This window comes from Carassius gibelio, chromosome B4, assembly GCF_023724105.1.
Source record: "Carassius gibelio isolate Cgi1373 ecotype wild population from Czech Republic chromosome B4, carGib1.2-hapl.c, whole genome shotgun sequence".
Taxonomy (NCBI): domain Eukaryota; kingdom Metazoa; phylum Chordata; class Actinopteri; order Cypriniformes; family Cyprinidae; genus Carassius; species Carassius gibelio.
Genome location: NC_068399.1, coordinates 5,937,958 through 5,954,526, shown reverse-complemented (window position 1 = coordinate 5,954,526; position 16,569 = coordinate 5,937,958). Strand labels below are relative to the sequence as shown.

At 36.9% G+C, this 16,569-nt stretch overlaps 1 protein-coding gene across 3 annotated transcripts in view; it reads left to right on the top strand.

The window, feature by feature from the left end:
* The first annotated feature begins 210 nt into the window (after positions 1–210).
* LOC127955932 (gastrula zinc finger protein XlCGF7.1) overlaps positions 211–16,569 on the top strand; it is a 43,946-nt gene continuing 27,587 nt past the window's right edge. The window contains exons 1-4 of one of the 3 annotated variants that reach the window (XM_052553595.1): positions 211–400; positions 614–751; positions 7,327–7,827; positions 10,246–10,746. In XM_052553595.1, the coding sequence (XP_052409555.1) occupies positions 667–751; positions 7,327–7,827; positions 10,246–10,746 (1,087 nt within the window). In that variant the 5' untranslated portion in view covers positions 211–400; positions 614–666. Of the gene's footprint in view, positions 752–7,326; positions 7,828–10,245; positions 10,747–16,569 lie in introns of all 3 variants that reach the window. The other 2 variants (XM_052553596.1, XM_052553598.1) reach the window with 2 other exon arrangements.

Below are 16,569 nucleotides of genomic sequence, written 5' to 3'. Positions count from 1 at the left end.
AGACCAGAATAAAGATTAATAGAAATTGTTATTGAAGAAAACAAAGGCTACAGACACCAGTTATAAATGCTTGCTGCACCCAAACATTTTAGAAGTGCTACACACCCTTTATGCACAGTCATTTTCAATACTTGTTTATTTATATACACTTCTATGGACTTTTAGCGCGTAGATAGGACTTTTATTTTGGTGTATACGTGTGACGTCACAGCTTTGCGCCGCGATCCTTCGTTTGTTATTCGGTTGAGCAAATGTTTTTTATTTTAATTATTTAGTGATTAATACAATGCTAACTGTTTTGTTCGTTTCATAGAATAAACTGTTATTAAATGTAAGACCAGAATGCTTTAGCTATTAATGAACGTTATATTTGTAAATACAACAACACTTATCATAACAGGTGCGTCTCATTTCAGTTTGTCTGAAGTAAATATTAAGGGTTTCTATATTTTGTGCCCTTCCATTAATTTATAGTTACAGTTTTGAGTGTTTAAGGCTAATCGGGGCCATTGAATAACACTCAATAGGGACCTGATTGAGATAGGGATTTTATCAGTTAATTTTTCTAATTTTATAACGCTAACGTTACATGACAAATTGTCTAAACACACAGGGAAAACTCCTGGAGATGCGACTGAGCTCTCCATGTGAAACAGCATTATAAAAATGTCGCTTATTAAAGAGGAGAGTGAAGACGTGAAGATTGAAGCAGCAGTCCGAGTGAAACATGAAGATATCGAGACACAAACAGGTTAGTTTTACATTATCAACCATCCTAGTTTTTAGTGTTAAGAAATACATAAATTAAAAAAAAAATCATACATTTTTAAATGGCATGGATGATTGAGCAACATTTTGTAGTTTCAACATAATTTATTTTTTCAGACAATCTTCCTAAAATACATAAAGTATTAGCTTTATACAAAGTGACCCACATTAATTTTCGTTAAAACATTTTTTTAACCATTAAAATTTTGTAAAATCAAACTTTTTTTAAATATTTAATTATTTTTTTTATACAAAAAATGCAACTCTGCATAATCAGCTTTGTTCATTCAGTAGACAGCGCAAGATTGCTGAATGCAAACAACTTTAATTTGTTTGTTTACGATCTTGGGTACTTTATTTATTGTTGAATATTGTTTTCTCTGTGTACAAAATGTATTCTCATAGCTTTGTAAAATTACGGTTGAAGCACTGACGTCACATTGACTATTTTACCAATGTCCTTGGTACATTTCTATGCGTTGATCGTGGTGATATCTTGCTCTCTATGGAGGGTCAGATCAGCTCTCAGATTTCATCAAAAATATCTTCATTTGTGTTCTGAAGATGATCGAAGCACTTACGGTTTTGGAACAATATGAGGGTAATGCGATTACAATTTTTACCTTCTCTTTGGATTGTTACAAGTTAGGGTTGTGCCGATAGACGATAGGATCGTGTATCGACGATAGTCAGAGATATCGACATAAGCAGATTTCTCTGTCAATAATCAAGAGGCTATTAGGCTCATTTTCCTATAAATGTATTGGATTATAATAATAACTATTATTTTTATTTTAATTAGGCTGCTTATTATAATTCGGCTATCAAACTGCCCAGCAATTTCACTTCAGCACTGCATTTCTCTCTCACACCCTCACACACACAGCGAGCGCAGGGGGATTAGAGCTTGTAGTCGCTTAAATTGTCCGCTTTGACTCGGATAACTCGTTAAATCCATGAAATTAAAGGGATAGAAAACAAGGAGTTGGTGTCCCACACATTTAATGGCTGCTACACGATAACGCGCTCTTCTCATACATGAGAGATTAACTCTTTCATGCCTTACAAATAAAGTAAAGACAAAATAATAACAAAGCGACAGAGCGAACTTTTCATCCATAGTGGTTCTCACGTAGTTCTTCTCTTTAAAGACTGATCACTTAACTTATAACGCACACTATGTGGTGACGTAGAAGAACTACGTGAGAACCACTGTGGATAAGTTCGCTCTGCCACCTTTTTATTATTTTCATGCACACCGCACTATAATGTGAAGCATGCAAAATACAGAGTTTTGGCCGTTACAAAGTCTCCATCCACAAACAGATGTACATCGTCTGCAGATAGATATTTCATTGCACTTTAACAAGTAATCCGGCCTATACATGTGCAATATTTTAAACGAGCCCTCACCATCTGAGTGTAATGCCACAGTTATGTTAGAATGCATCTCTTTCTTGTTTCTGTGGCGGTGCGTTGGTCTCGTCATGAGGCACGGTCCCGAGTGCTGTATGACAAATTGAACTTTACTAATAATATATGAACTTAGCTGTTTTGAATACTTTATATTTAACATGTTCGTTTATGTCCAATATTAGTGTTAAACTGCTGGGCTTTAAATGAAATCGACTATTGATTTGCGCAGATGCGGCAGATTTGTCACCGGACGCGCGATATGACATTTGCGCCCGACAATATATGAACTAGCCATTTAAAATACAGTATTTTTATATTTAACATTAGTTTATCAGTATGTTTGAAAGTATATTTTTTAGATTACTGGTGATTCCATAGGCTCTCTCTCGCGCACCTGCTCGGTTTAAAACACCAAATAGTTATGCTATGACGAGAACAAAGAGTTTTCTTTTGCTCCACCCATGCACGATAATATTGTGTATTGTCGATCTCATGGGCTGATGATATGACGATCTGAAAAATGACCATATCGCCCAACACTATTACAAGCTCTAGGTGCATAAAGAAGATCTGTAAAGTTGCAAAGACTAAAGTCTAAAATCCAAAGAGATATTCTTCATAAAAGTTAAGACTTTTCTACCCCCCCTAAAACGGCTCATTCTAACACGCCCCCACGTCTACGTCACTATGTGGGAAGATTTGCATAACGTTGCCCAAATGTTCAGGCAAAGAAAGAAGGTGTTACTTTTATTCTCTCTGTTTCCGCTGCTGCCATGTCGTGGAGTTGCTGTGTGTTTCGTTGTGAAAGTGAAACTACTAGTTTGGTCTTCCAAAAGAGGACACGACTAGAAATCAGTGGTTAAGTTGTATTTCAGCACTGTCACAGAACAGTCCAACCCAAATATTCAGATGTGTGCTACTCATTTTATGGAGGATGAGGACTGTTTCCTGAACCAGTAGCCTGCAATGCGTCTGTGGCACAATGACTGTTTCTATAAAGTTGAGCAGTTCAAACATTTCAAGGACAGTCTGGCACTTCTGACTCACAGCCTTTAGGTACAGTACATTTATTTATATTTAAAATATTTGTCAATGATGATTCAAGCGCTAAAGCACTGTAGAGTAGACTTGTTTGTTGTTTCTCAGATCACAAATTAGGGCTGTGCGATATGGACAAAAGAAAAAAACTATCGCGATTTCTTTGATCAATTTTGCGATTTCTATTTTAATCATCGAGCTCAATGTAGCGGTGCCTCAGGTGTTGAAACAGAATTGTTATACATTTATAGAGGTTCACATTAGGGCTAGCAAAGTCACGATACGATACGTATCATGATACAGGACTGCACTTAATTTTACCTCAGTGGAATTTAGTAAAACAGATGTTTATTAAACACTGCATACTTTAGGGCCAGTGCTTACTATAACAGTTTACCTCTGCAATATCAAGGGCCTCTGTAACTGTACCACAGTAGAACATAGTGTAGGGGAATTTAGTTAAAACCCAACGACCAGATATTTGGCAATGAAGACCGGGAGTCAGAGATGAGTTAAATTAATAATAATAATTTTACTTGTAGAAAATAGTTTGCAGTTTCATCAGCAGAAGTCAGCTTCAATACACTCAACGGAGTTGGTAGGCTGCCCCCAGTACAACTCAAAATCAACCCCAGTTATACCCTGACAGAGGATACTAATTGCGTCAATACATAAGTCAACAAAATTCTGATTGGTTCCAAAACCTAGATAAACTCTCCAAAGACGTATATCTGATCTCCCTGTACAGACAGATACTAACACACATACACAGAGAACTTATCTAAAATTCAAGGCTTTCTAGCCCTGGCAAGTGTCTTATCATTACGGTTGGATACACACACATACTATGTGGACATTAATCTTGAGGAAAAGAAATACAGGGTAGAACAGGATTCTTTAATATCTCATAAGCGCACATAAGGGTTACACATTTCACTCTTGCCATAACATGATTAATAGTCAAACAAGAAATTGTGTAATAATATAATTAATATCAGTATGAAGGATATGGCAACTCGGCATCCACTCCTTCAGTAGGTAATGGCATGTGTTTAAATAAAAAAAATTAATTATGCATTTAGCAGACGCTTTTATCCAAAGCGACTTACAGTGCATTCAGGCTATCAATTTTTACCTATCATGTGTTCCCGGGGAATCGAAAACCCCCAACCTTGATAGCGCATTCATTGCTCTACCAATTGAGCTACAGGAACAGGACTGTTTAATGTTTTCATTGGGAACTCCCCACCAGGTACAACATTCTGATTGCTTGCATTTGTTTTTAAGCCCATAAATAATAATGTACTTGTTATAATAAATTTATATTGTAATGTACTCATATTAATATATAAAAAAAAATCTTAACATTGATGCTAGGTTATCATTCCACAAATTAATGCACTCTCCACTTTTTACAAATAAAATAAAGAGTTCTAAACTACTGTGCTGTCTTTCGTATCTTACGCGCACACACGTGCACAGTCACTCACACAGATCACGCTTTGCATGCAGTCATACAAATAAACACTTGATGAATTACAATGTTTTGAGAATAGAATATTGAAGTGGAGATAGCTAAACTGCAAGCTAACAGGTGTTTTGGGGATAACCTCTCTTCATATCAGGCAACTCCGGTTTTGTTCCTTTGCGGCCAGATTAAACCTTTTTGTAGTCTATATATTAAGCTCTATTCATTATTTTTAAGAAACCTTGCACTTTTCTACTTGGTTTTAAACTGTGTTCTTGCGTTCAAATTAAGCACTGTCCACTGCTGTGCATGTATCAATACAGGGCCAGCTGTATCGATATTCGTATGATCAAATCTCTGTGAGGATATATCGTCGTATCGAAATGTTGAACACAGCCCTAGTTCACACGTACTCCATCTGCAGTGCGTATACAGTATGTGTATGTGTATGCAGTGCAGAAGCAGCAGCGAGAGCACATTATTGTAACGTGAAGGTGCATTAAAATAAGCCGCGAGTGTGAATCTTTCCGCTCACACGCAGATTTCCTTTGCTTTGTCACAAAACCAGACATGCTGCTCTCGCCTGGAGAGAGTGCACGCACTTAAAACATGTCTCTCATCTCGCTCAAACTGTATCCTCCTGTGTTAGATATAAATTATTTTAGCACCTTTCTATTTCTAACCTTCTCGGTTCACATCTTTCACATCTTTTACTGCGTGCAGTGTGAACGCTCTGATCTGTTAACATGGGCTCGGAAAAAAATACGAACCACAGACGGAGTGTGTGAACCTGGAGTTACGTAGGCATATGCCCAGTCTGTTCTGTCCTTGCGCTCCATTTTGGCGTGCTGCATTCTTATTGGATCAGATAGCATCATACAGTACTGGATAGCATACTGTGGGAGGTCGGGCCGCGGAAAATCATGCGATAAACCGATTTAGAAATCGCGCACGCTCAAATCGGGATTTTTTTTTGTTGATGATTTTGATTAATCGCACAGCCTTATCGCAAATGCAAACATTGTTTACGCAGCACAATACGCAACGCAGCACGTAAAAAGACAGCAAAAGTCATTATAATCAGTAATTAATCCACAATCCACAAATTACTTAAGTTATTTGGTATATAAACATGACTTACACTCCCTCTGATGCAAGATAAACCAATATACCAAATATACCAATATACCAAAACTCATGTTTGAATCATCAATGGAAAATCCTTTACATACTGTATGTAAATGTACTTAGACTGTGAGTCAGAATTTTATTCTTCTTTCCCAGGATCAGGAAACAGTTCTTCATAAAATGTGCTCCACACACTCAAATATTTGGGTTGAACTGTTCTGGAACAGTGCTGTAAATACAAATTAACCACTGATTTCTAGTTATATCCTCTTTTAGAAGGTTAAACAAAGTAGTTTAATTTTCTCAACGAAACAGCGATTCCACAGTATGGCGCTAGCAGCAACAGTGAGGATAAAAGGTTGCCCCTTCTTTTTTTGCGTGAACATTTGGGCCGCGTTATGCAAATCTTCCCACATTGTGACGTAGACACGTAGGTTTTTTTTATTCGAGGTGTTTTAAGAGGGAATGGTCGAGTCTTAACTTGTATTTTTTTTAATAATTTTTTTTATTATGCAAACAGACTATTACAATATTTACAAAAAAACAAATTAAATGCAAAAAACAAATTCACAGACCAACATAACATACATATCAGTACGATTTGTGTGTGTGCGTGTGTGTGTGTTAGTGTAAATGGGTGAGGGAGTAGAAATATATGAATAAAGGGGGCTGTAGGGAAGTACAACAGACTTAACCAGAATTTTTTTTTATATATACACACATAACAATAGCAATAGTACTAATAATATAATAATAATAATTATAAATACAATTAATAAGAGTAGACAAATGGTAATAATAGTATTAGCAGTCGTAGTAATGATAAACATATATTAACAAATATTTCTTCCAGAATGAGGGGGAGGTTAAATGATCAGGAAAAGGACAAATAAAATAGTAGTAGGAGTCTTAACTTTTATAAAGAATATCTGTTTGAGTTTGAGACTTTAGTCTTGGCAACTTTACAGATCTTCTTTATGCACCAAGAGCTTGTGGCACTTCAAATAGAAAGGAAAAATTTGAATCCCATCACATGATCCCCTTTAATCAAGCTGTAAAGTGAAACACCAGGCTGTTGGTGCCCTCAGCAGGTCTTTGTTTTAATACATATACCATATCTGCTATTTCTGTGTTTTTAGACAGTTCTGTGGACTTTATAGTTATCCTTGGTGTGAATGGGCCTTTAGCCTTGGATTATTGTTAACTTCTTTATGGGCAATGGTTGCTTATAGAATAAAGCTCAAATTAAAACAATTGGAAAAAAAACCTTAAAGCCACGTTTCCACCACAGGAACTTTACCCAGGAACTAGGGACTTTAAGCCGGTACTCTGTGTGTACCCTCTTAAAGAAAGTGAAGAGTTAACATTGAGAAGAGGTTCTGAGATTGCTGGATGTGTATAGGATCTTGCATACATGCATGTGGTTTTGATTATTATTTTTATGTCTGTTGCTTTGTGTCATTAACTGGTGTTAACTTGTATTTTATTGTCTTTTTTTTTCAATTCAGACCCAATGGCTTTGAAAAAGGAAAGCCAAGAACTGAATAAAATGGAAGAGAATCAGTATGACAGAGATCAGGATTTTATAACTGGAGAAAAATCCACACAAAATGAAAAGACTTCCCCACAAAAAAGAGCTCAAAAGACTGAATCTACCAGTTGTTTCACATGCTGTCATTGTGAAAAGACTTACACTCAAAAACAAAACCTTGAAGTCCACATGAGAATTCACAATGGAGAAAAGCCTTTCACCTGCCAACAGTGTGGAAAGAGTTTCATTCAAAAACAATACCTTAAAATCCACATGAGGGTTCACACTGGTTATAAACCTTATACTTGCACTCAGTGTGAACAGAGTTTTACACAAAAAGGAAACCTTAATGCCCACATGAGAGGTCACACTGGAGAGAGTCCTTATACCTGTGGACTGTGTGAGAAGAGCTTTTCACGAAAAGAACGTCTTAAGACTCACATGCGAATTCACACTGGAGAGAAGCCGTTCATATGTGGTCAGTGTGGAAAGAGTTTCAGATGTAAAGAAAAGCTTAATTGCCACATGAGGATTCACTAGAGAGAGAACAGTTGTATATGTCATCAGTGTGGAAAGAGTTTTCCCGACAGGAACCACCTTAGAAATCATGTACAGTAGGTGGCCAGCCTATCAGGGCCTTACCGCCGCGCATACCGCCAGAGCCGCAGCGTTAACTGTAATTCAGTCGCGTGTTAAAATCATTCGCGAAAATACCGCCAGGTGGCGCAAAGGGACTGATTGCGAAATGACTTTAATTGTAAAATGAGATAAAAGGAAGTAAAACAACAATAATATTATGGTATAACATTGTAACATTTAGAAAAAAAAAACATAAAAAATTTACAATTTGTTAATTTTTAAAATGTAGGATAGTGTTAGGCTACAGTCTACTAAACCAAAATTAAAAGAAGACCTTTACACAAAGGATCATATGCATGCTATTTTAATAAACAGTACATAAATATAAGGCCTGTGTGTGTGTGTGTGTGTGTGTGTGTGTGTGTGTGTGTGTATATATATATTAGCTTAATGTTTTAATTTCATTTTCATTTTGGTTCTTGGTTTTAAAAAAATCTTCAGGTTCCACATGCAGAGCGAAATGGGAACGGTTCAGCATTTAGCAATAGTTAGTATTAACTCTGTTATTATTCTTGATTTTTGAAACTACCAGCATCTTTGAATTATGCCTTATGTGTGACCAAAAATTAAGTATAATTTGTTTCAGCGGTTTGATTGCTGGTGCCTCATGCACATATTCACTGGAAACAGCAGTCGTTCACCAGACATTCGGCGCAATCACTTTGACATATTGTTAATTATGTGTTTTTTTTTCATCGATACTGAAACGCACACAGCCTATTTACCTCATGAAAAATAGTTAAGCTTCAAATGGGCAACATCACAAACATGGAAATGTTTGATTTCTCTCAATTGAGAAAGCCCAACCTTACCTTATGCTTAGCTTTAAATTATTATTATTATTATTATTATTTTTATTATTATTACTAAGCTTATATTATTATATACTGCAATTATATTTATCCATTAGAATTATATATTTTTAATCATTGTTTTTTTCTGATAAATTTGTTAAATTTAAAGGATTTGTTGTAAAATATTTTCTTATAGCCTATTTTCTTCCTCTCACAAACTGATTTATTTTTTTAGCGTGTTTAAAAAACATGCAGCAAACGAAAATAAATAATTGATCCGTTAAAATGAAACATATACACCATTTATTCGGATCATTTTCAAAATATTACTGTTATTGTGTCATGAACTGTAATTTTAAAAGTATTTCAGTCGCGAATGTAGTTGTTTAAAACTCAAATCTGTGGTTTATTTATAAAGACAGAGCTTATTTAAAAATGTGTTTCGCCAATCTCGGAGACGGTGAGCTTCACGCGATCAGCAGTAGCTCAGTAATCATGTATCCGCCGAGAGCAGCCTCACCTCGGCTAGACCTTCTGATGTGTGCCGCTGGCAGTGGTACTTGATATCCTATTTCGTTTTATTGTAAATATACAGAGAAATTGCAGTAGTCAAGGCGAGCTGACTGAAGTTATCAAGTAGCTGCTGTTTGCAGAATTACCCGAATTGCGTCGTCGTGGACATCACACTCCTGAGTCGAATGAGCAAAGTCTGAACTACCGAGGATGCATCTCCAAAAACGCGTACTACAGTATTGAGAAACGCGCGCAAACCTACGTCACCAGTCTATTTGCTTAATTTTCCCGGTACTTTAGACCATGGTGGAAATGCAGAAAGCAACAGGTCTGGGGGAAAATAGTTCCTGGTACAAATGTTCCGGTTTTTTGGTGTAAACGCAGCATAAGATAACCTCTAGAAATAAACAAACACGCACACGACTTAAGCATGCAGAATAATGCAAATTAGATTTTTTTTTTTTTTTTTTGTAATTGAGACTTTGAACAGTTAGATAATTGTGGCATCCGTAATTGCAATCACGATTAGAAATTTGATTAATTATGCAAACTTAAGATAATTATTTTTAAGCACAGTATTTCTGCTACAATGGGGCTTAATTTCTAAATGAAAACTAAACTACAAAACTGAACATAGTTGAGAGTATTAACTTTTTCCTATTATTTTAGACCTATCTGGTAGATATGGGATTTGTCTATAATAAAACAATTTTTCAGGGTCCAGTGATAAGGGGTTTGATAGCTGCCAGGTTTTATTTTTTATTTTATTAAAAAAAAAATTGTCTTTAAGAAAGTGAACAGTTAACATTGAGAAGAGGTTCTGAGATTGCTGGATGTTGTATAGGATCTTGCATGCATGCATGTGGTTTTGATTATTATTTTTATGTCTGTTGCTTTGTGTCATTATCTGGTGTTAACTTGTATTTTATTGTCTTTTTTTTTCAATTCAGACCCAATGGCTTTGAAAAAGGAAAGGCAAGAACTGAATAAAATGGAAAAGAATCAGTATGATAGAGATCAGGATTTTATAACTGGAGAAAAATCCACACAAAATGAAAAGACTTCCCCACAAAAAAGAGCTCAAAAGACTGAATGTACCAGTTGTTTCACATGCCGTCTTTGTGGAAAGACTTTCAGTCCAAAACAAAACCTTGATGTCCACATGAGAATTCACAATGGAGAAAAGCCTTTCACCTGCCAACAGTGTGGAAAGAGTTTCACTCAAAAACAAAACCTTAAAGTCCACATGAGGGTTCACACTGGTGATAAACCTTATACTTGCACTCAGTGTGGACAGAGTTTTACACAAAAAGGAAACCTTAATACCCACATGAGAGGTCACACTGGAGAGAGTCCTTACACCTGTGGACTGTGTGAGAAGAGCTTGTCACGAAAAGAACGTCTTAAGACTCACATGCGAATTCACACTGGAGAGAAGCCGTTCATATGTGGTCAGTGTGGAAAGAGTTTCAGATGTAAAGAAAAGCTTAACTGCCACATGAGGATTCACTAGAGAGAGAACAGTTTTATGTCATCAATGAGGAAACATATACACGACTCATATATTTTTTTCCCTCTGACAAACTGAATTTATTTTTTAGCGTGTTTAAAAAATAAAGGAAACATTCAACAAATGAAAATAGGCAAAAATAATTAATCCGTTAAAATTTGTTACTCTTGGTTAAGAGTAATTATAATTATTTTACTTCAGAACAGAGCATGGGACTAATCTAGGTTACCCAGGTTTTTTCTTTTCTTTCTCATTGCATCTGAAAATGACTTTGTTCATTACATTCACTTCACGTGCTCTGGCGCAGATCAGCCTCCCGCAATGCTCAGCTGTGGACGATTTAAAAATGTTTGATATAAAGCAGTGGTTCTCAACCCGCGGCCCTTCACAAATTCAAATGCGGCCCGCACCACATGCTGAATAAAAAAAAATAAAAAAAAACTTTTTTATATAAAAAAAAACAGTTTGTAATTTTTTTTTTTTTACATGAATTAAAATAAAATATTATGCTACTAATGAAATATAAGCTATATTCTAATGTTTTTATGTGAATTTTCTTCTTCATATATTATTTTCAGACATGAGCACTGGCATAAGCATTGTAGCAGAAATGAGTCAAATCAGACAAATCAAAGAGTCTATCAGAGCTGTGTGCATTGAAACATGAGCTGAATTCCTCAGGAAGTCATAAATCAGTTCTAGTGCCACAAGAACCAAGCAAGATAACCAACCAACCAACTTGTTCACACAACAGCTTTCAACATTAACACCAATAGAACAATTATTGACAATTTTAATTCGAAGAAGAGATTGTCAAATTTATTGTTCGTGATTGGAATGCAACGCTGGACATCACATGTAAACCCAGGAGATCAAGTTAAATACTTGCATTGACTTCCCCCCCCAGCCAGTGAAACCAGACTGAAATTCCTAAGGGGGAAGGGCTTTAAACCTTTGTCTTCACAGAAAAGTCCTTTGCCAGAGAATGGCAAAGAAACCCTTTTTATACATTATATATGGACCAGAATGAACTCAAAAAAGACTTATGAATGAATCATTTCATTGCTTAACTCCATATTCATTTACGTGTAACCCACACATTTGACTATCATGTATAATCACTTATTGTGTATGTCTTTTGATAACTATAGGATACCTAGTCATGTCTAGTATTGAAATAATCGCATTTTCTTGCTTGATATTGTCCTGACAATCATTTATTTGTAAAATATATCATAATCATGTTATAGGAATCATGTCCAAAATTAGACCCTGTGAGGCAAGAACCACATGCTTGGTAAGATAAACAAATGATTTATGATACCCACCCCAAGAACATATCTGATTGGTCAAGGCAACATTTGAGGGGTGGCCAACAAGAAAGTTTAAATACTTTGGATACGATTAAATTTTTGCTTTTAGTTCTAGTCTGCCTGCTGCTATTAGCCATGTCGGCTTTTAGTCTGCTTTTAGTTCCAGCCTTGCTCGTGCTATCAGTCATGCCTGCTTTTAGCTTGTAGCTTTGCTACCTAGCTTTAGCTTGTAGCATCTAGCCATGCGGTTAGTCATCATTGTTCTTTGAGCGCGGTTCCAGCATGCCTGCCTGCTGCTACTATGCCACGATGAGAAAGAAAACAACCTAGTCTCGTCAAACTTTATTTCTTTTCTTTTCCGTTTGAGAGTTTCGTGTTCTGAGTTAAGTTTTGTAACGTCCATTCAACTTCAACCAGCGAACACGACTCTGCACTTTCAGCCAACGCCCAAGCACGGGCTCCCCAAGACGTCACTTCAGCCACTACTGAACTTCCAGCCAATCAGCGACACCGGGATACCCCTTTCAACTGGAGTCCCTTTCACAGCAAACGAAGGCAACGTATTCCCAGATATTTGTTGTGCTGGTGTATCTAATATAATTTTAGTCACATTGAGGAACTCAATGCAAGGGCTAATTACGTGATTGATGGTTGTTCATGTCTATGCAATTTAACGTATTGCTGTAAACTTGGGATTCCATATTTCCATTCTCTTAAACTCATCTTTCCTTTAACTTTCGACCTTCCTGCAACTGGTGTGAATGTGTGTGTGCGTGCGTTTATGTGTTAGATTAGTTTATATGTCTTAGATTTATCTAATAAAGCCTTATTCATATTGAAAAGAGAAGTATCTTGTGTTTTGTGCTTACAAGTTAATGTCTTAAACTGCCGATCTTGTTACTGTGCTAATTGATAGTGTTTTCACTATAGTTTGGATATTAGTATCCAGCGCAGATTTGATGTTAAACGGCTCGTTCACTGAACCGCAGGCGCGTCTCCGTGAACAGCCGTGAAACAGTGATTCTGTTCAAATTCCCTTTAAAATCTTAAATGATTCCCTTTGAGCTAAATTGACCTGTTTCCCTTACATTTATAATGGTGGAGAATGATTGCGGGCAGTTTAATCTAAATTGTGAGCATAAACCAAGTTATTTAATCTTTGTTTTGCTAAAGGAATGAAAGCTGAGAAGCTTGCGAGACTGGAGTGTGTGTTTGTGTGACGCGTGACGAAAGCAGCGCGCGCCCTCCCGCTTGAATGAAAGGAGCTAGAGGAGACTTTAACTCGAGTCCGTCTCCCCTTTGTTAACAGCAGTAAGTGAACTTAAAAGTAAACATCTGAGATCGTACAATAAGGTAGAAATTGAGCGTGTTCCTCATTTGTGTAATGCCTTGTTTTATAGCTGATTTGATTTCACTGCGTGTTCCAGTGTCTCAAACGCTATCTCAGTCACTGTTTGCTGAACGGAGCTAAACTGTTAGTGTTTAAAAAGGGATATAAATCGGTGAATAAAGAATAGTTTTGAGCGGGTTCCTCAATCTATTTATCAAAGTCCCCGTATTCATAGTTCATATAGTTTAATTGCCAGTGCGTGTTCCACTGCCGAATCAAATTTGATATTCGACTCCCCTAAGTTAACGTTAAACATTAGAGAACAATGTTTGTCCATTTGTATCCGTTCACAAAGTGAATGCAATCTCGCGTAACACTGCGTGTGTCCGAGAGTAATTTGAATGGGAGTGTTTTAAAAGCTTGATCAAGTAAATTTTAACTGTGTACCAACAGCGAAGGAAAACTTTTATGTTTGTGTCCAGAAAAACTGGCACGGAGAATCAAATTGCTGAGATTGATATAATAACTACAGCAGGAAGCTGCTATTTGAATTAAGATAAATTTAACTCTATACAAACTGAGAGTTTAAGTGCCACATCGCAAAACCAACTGAAAGGCGGTGTTGTTATTTGTACAGTGTTGAAATGAGCCGACATTTCATGTAACATGCTTAACTGTATTTGCAACAATGCAACGATTCATGTGCTAATCCACTAGAATGTGTTTTGGTTGCCATAGTGACGACCGTGACCAGGAAGACTAACGTACTTCCGGAGCAACTCTGAACTGTGCACGCGCAGCGCACAAACTCTGCGGTGTCGCTAAGCTAACGAAACCATTGCATTTACATTGAAGTCTATACTAAAGCCACTAGCCTCGAAGGTTAGCCGTTAGCATTACCATCCAGTGGTAGAATAATGTGTGTTTGGGCAACGCTGACGTGATTTAACCATTTTAAACATCTTAACTAACACTTGTTAGTCTCTTTCTTTTTATCGCTCTCTTTTCTCACTAGACCACTTATTTTCATTTTACTAGAAAGGGAAATACTGACTCACAATTATTAATTGTCAAATTGAAATTTAATTGAAACATTAAATTTATTTTGAATCATTTAAAATTTCCCTTTCAGATCATTTCATATGATCTTTTATTTCTAGTATTCTCTTTTGGGTCTAATTATTTTAGGAATGAATAAGCCTTGAACTTTGGAAGTTAAAGTAAACTTATTCTTCCTAATTTATTTATTACCCATCTGAATATATGCTATTCAGACCTTTACTTATTTGAATGCGTTTTACCCCTCTTCCTGTTTTGGTTATACACTTAACCACTATTGTTTTACGTATTGATTTCCTCTTTTTAATTTCATTTTTGCATATTTTGCCCATTTATTAATTTTTTTTAATTTTCCTATTTCTTACCATTTCTTTTGTGTATCCTAGCCTGGGAACGACAAACCTGAACCCTAAAAGGAGACATTGTTATCCCTCACTACGAGTTCAAATAAATTAGAAAGACAACTCTCTTTCACTTAAAGTTTATTTTGTTTGATTAGTTGTGCAGCAACTAACACAACGCTCTCCTTGTAGTTGAGGTAACCGCTTCTGAGACTTACCATCTCCGTCCTCTCTCTCCTTTACTTTCCTCTTCTCTTTTTACATTTGTAGGACATGTAAGAACCATCAATCAATTCTGAGTGAAGTAAATACACAATCGTGCCAAAGACGACGAATCATCCTTATGAATTTGATTGTAATCATCCTCTCATTTGTTCTTCCTAAACTCCCTACATTTGGAAACGCAATCCAAGTTTTAGCAACTCATCCAACGTTGAGATCAATTTAATAGAGCAACTGTCACCTTTGCTGACTCCCTGGTGATCGATCCAACTGAAAGGTGTACGGTGTCAATCCTGTCAGACTAAGAAAAGAGATATCAGAATTATTATTGTATTCTTTTGTCCAAAGCAAGAAATATAATAATATTATTTACGTTTTTGATAACATTTAATTGGAAAAAATAATTTTCCTCATTTGAAAAACTGAAATTTTGCTTGTCATTTGAATTTGTTTTTCACCTCTGTCTCTCTTTTCCTCTTCCTCATTAGAGTGACAAAGTCTTCGCATCTCTAGTCTACTTAGACACCCTGAGACCAACACAGTCATCACCACATTTCACTAGTGGTTCACAATCACTGATACAACACTTAGTTGTCCCACCACACATAGGCTTTTACTCCACACAGATCTGTGTCAGTCTCTCTTCTCCCCAGCGTGCCAACATGCCGCAGACTGCAGACCCCATTTCCCATGGGGAAGATGTGAACATTCGGCTGAGAGGCATAACAGACAGCCTCACTCCAAAGACATTTGAACTGTTATTATTTTTAATAATAATCCTAATCCTGAGAAGATTCCTGACACAAGATTCAAGCCAGAACAACAACCACGAGGAGCTAGTCAAGATCATGAGCTCACTAAGCTATGCCTTCACAACCCAGCTGAAACTGAGCGACAAGCACATCACCCACCTTCAAGAGGAGCTGACACGTGCTCAACGTCGCATAGACAAGCTGGAAGTGAAAGTTCAAGATCAACTCAAAGCACCCAGCGAGAGGGAGCAGGATACAACAGAACAAGTTAAGAAGCTCCAAGCAGCCCTGGCAGCAGCTCAGCTCGACCAGCAACATACAACGGCTGCTCAGAAAGACCTGGTAAACAGACTCCAGTATGCCGAACAGCTACTGGAGAAAGCCAAGATAGACATCAGAAACAAGAATTCTGAAATCAGTGCTTTGAAAGACCACCTTGAAAGGTACAGAACTGAAACGGACAATCTGACCCAACAACTAGACGATACCAACGATGAGCTCTACATGGTCAGAAAAGAACTCCAAAATGCTTACAAGCACAAACTAGAGCCAAGAAAAGAGAAACATCTCTTAGCCTCATCGCTGCTGAGCAGAGCAGAGTTCCACGTCCAAGAACTGGCATATGATGAAAGGAGCGAAGGGCCACAACCCAAAACCTCACCTGCCTTCGCCACACAACCCTTTTCTGCCAACGAAAGAAAACCTCCCGTCCAAGGCCTTGGAGCTGCACACGGGATGACCATCAAA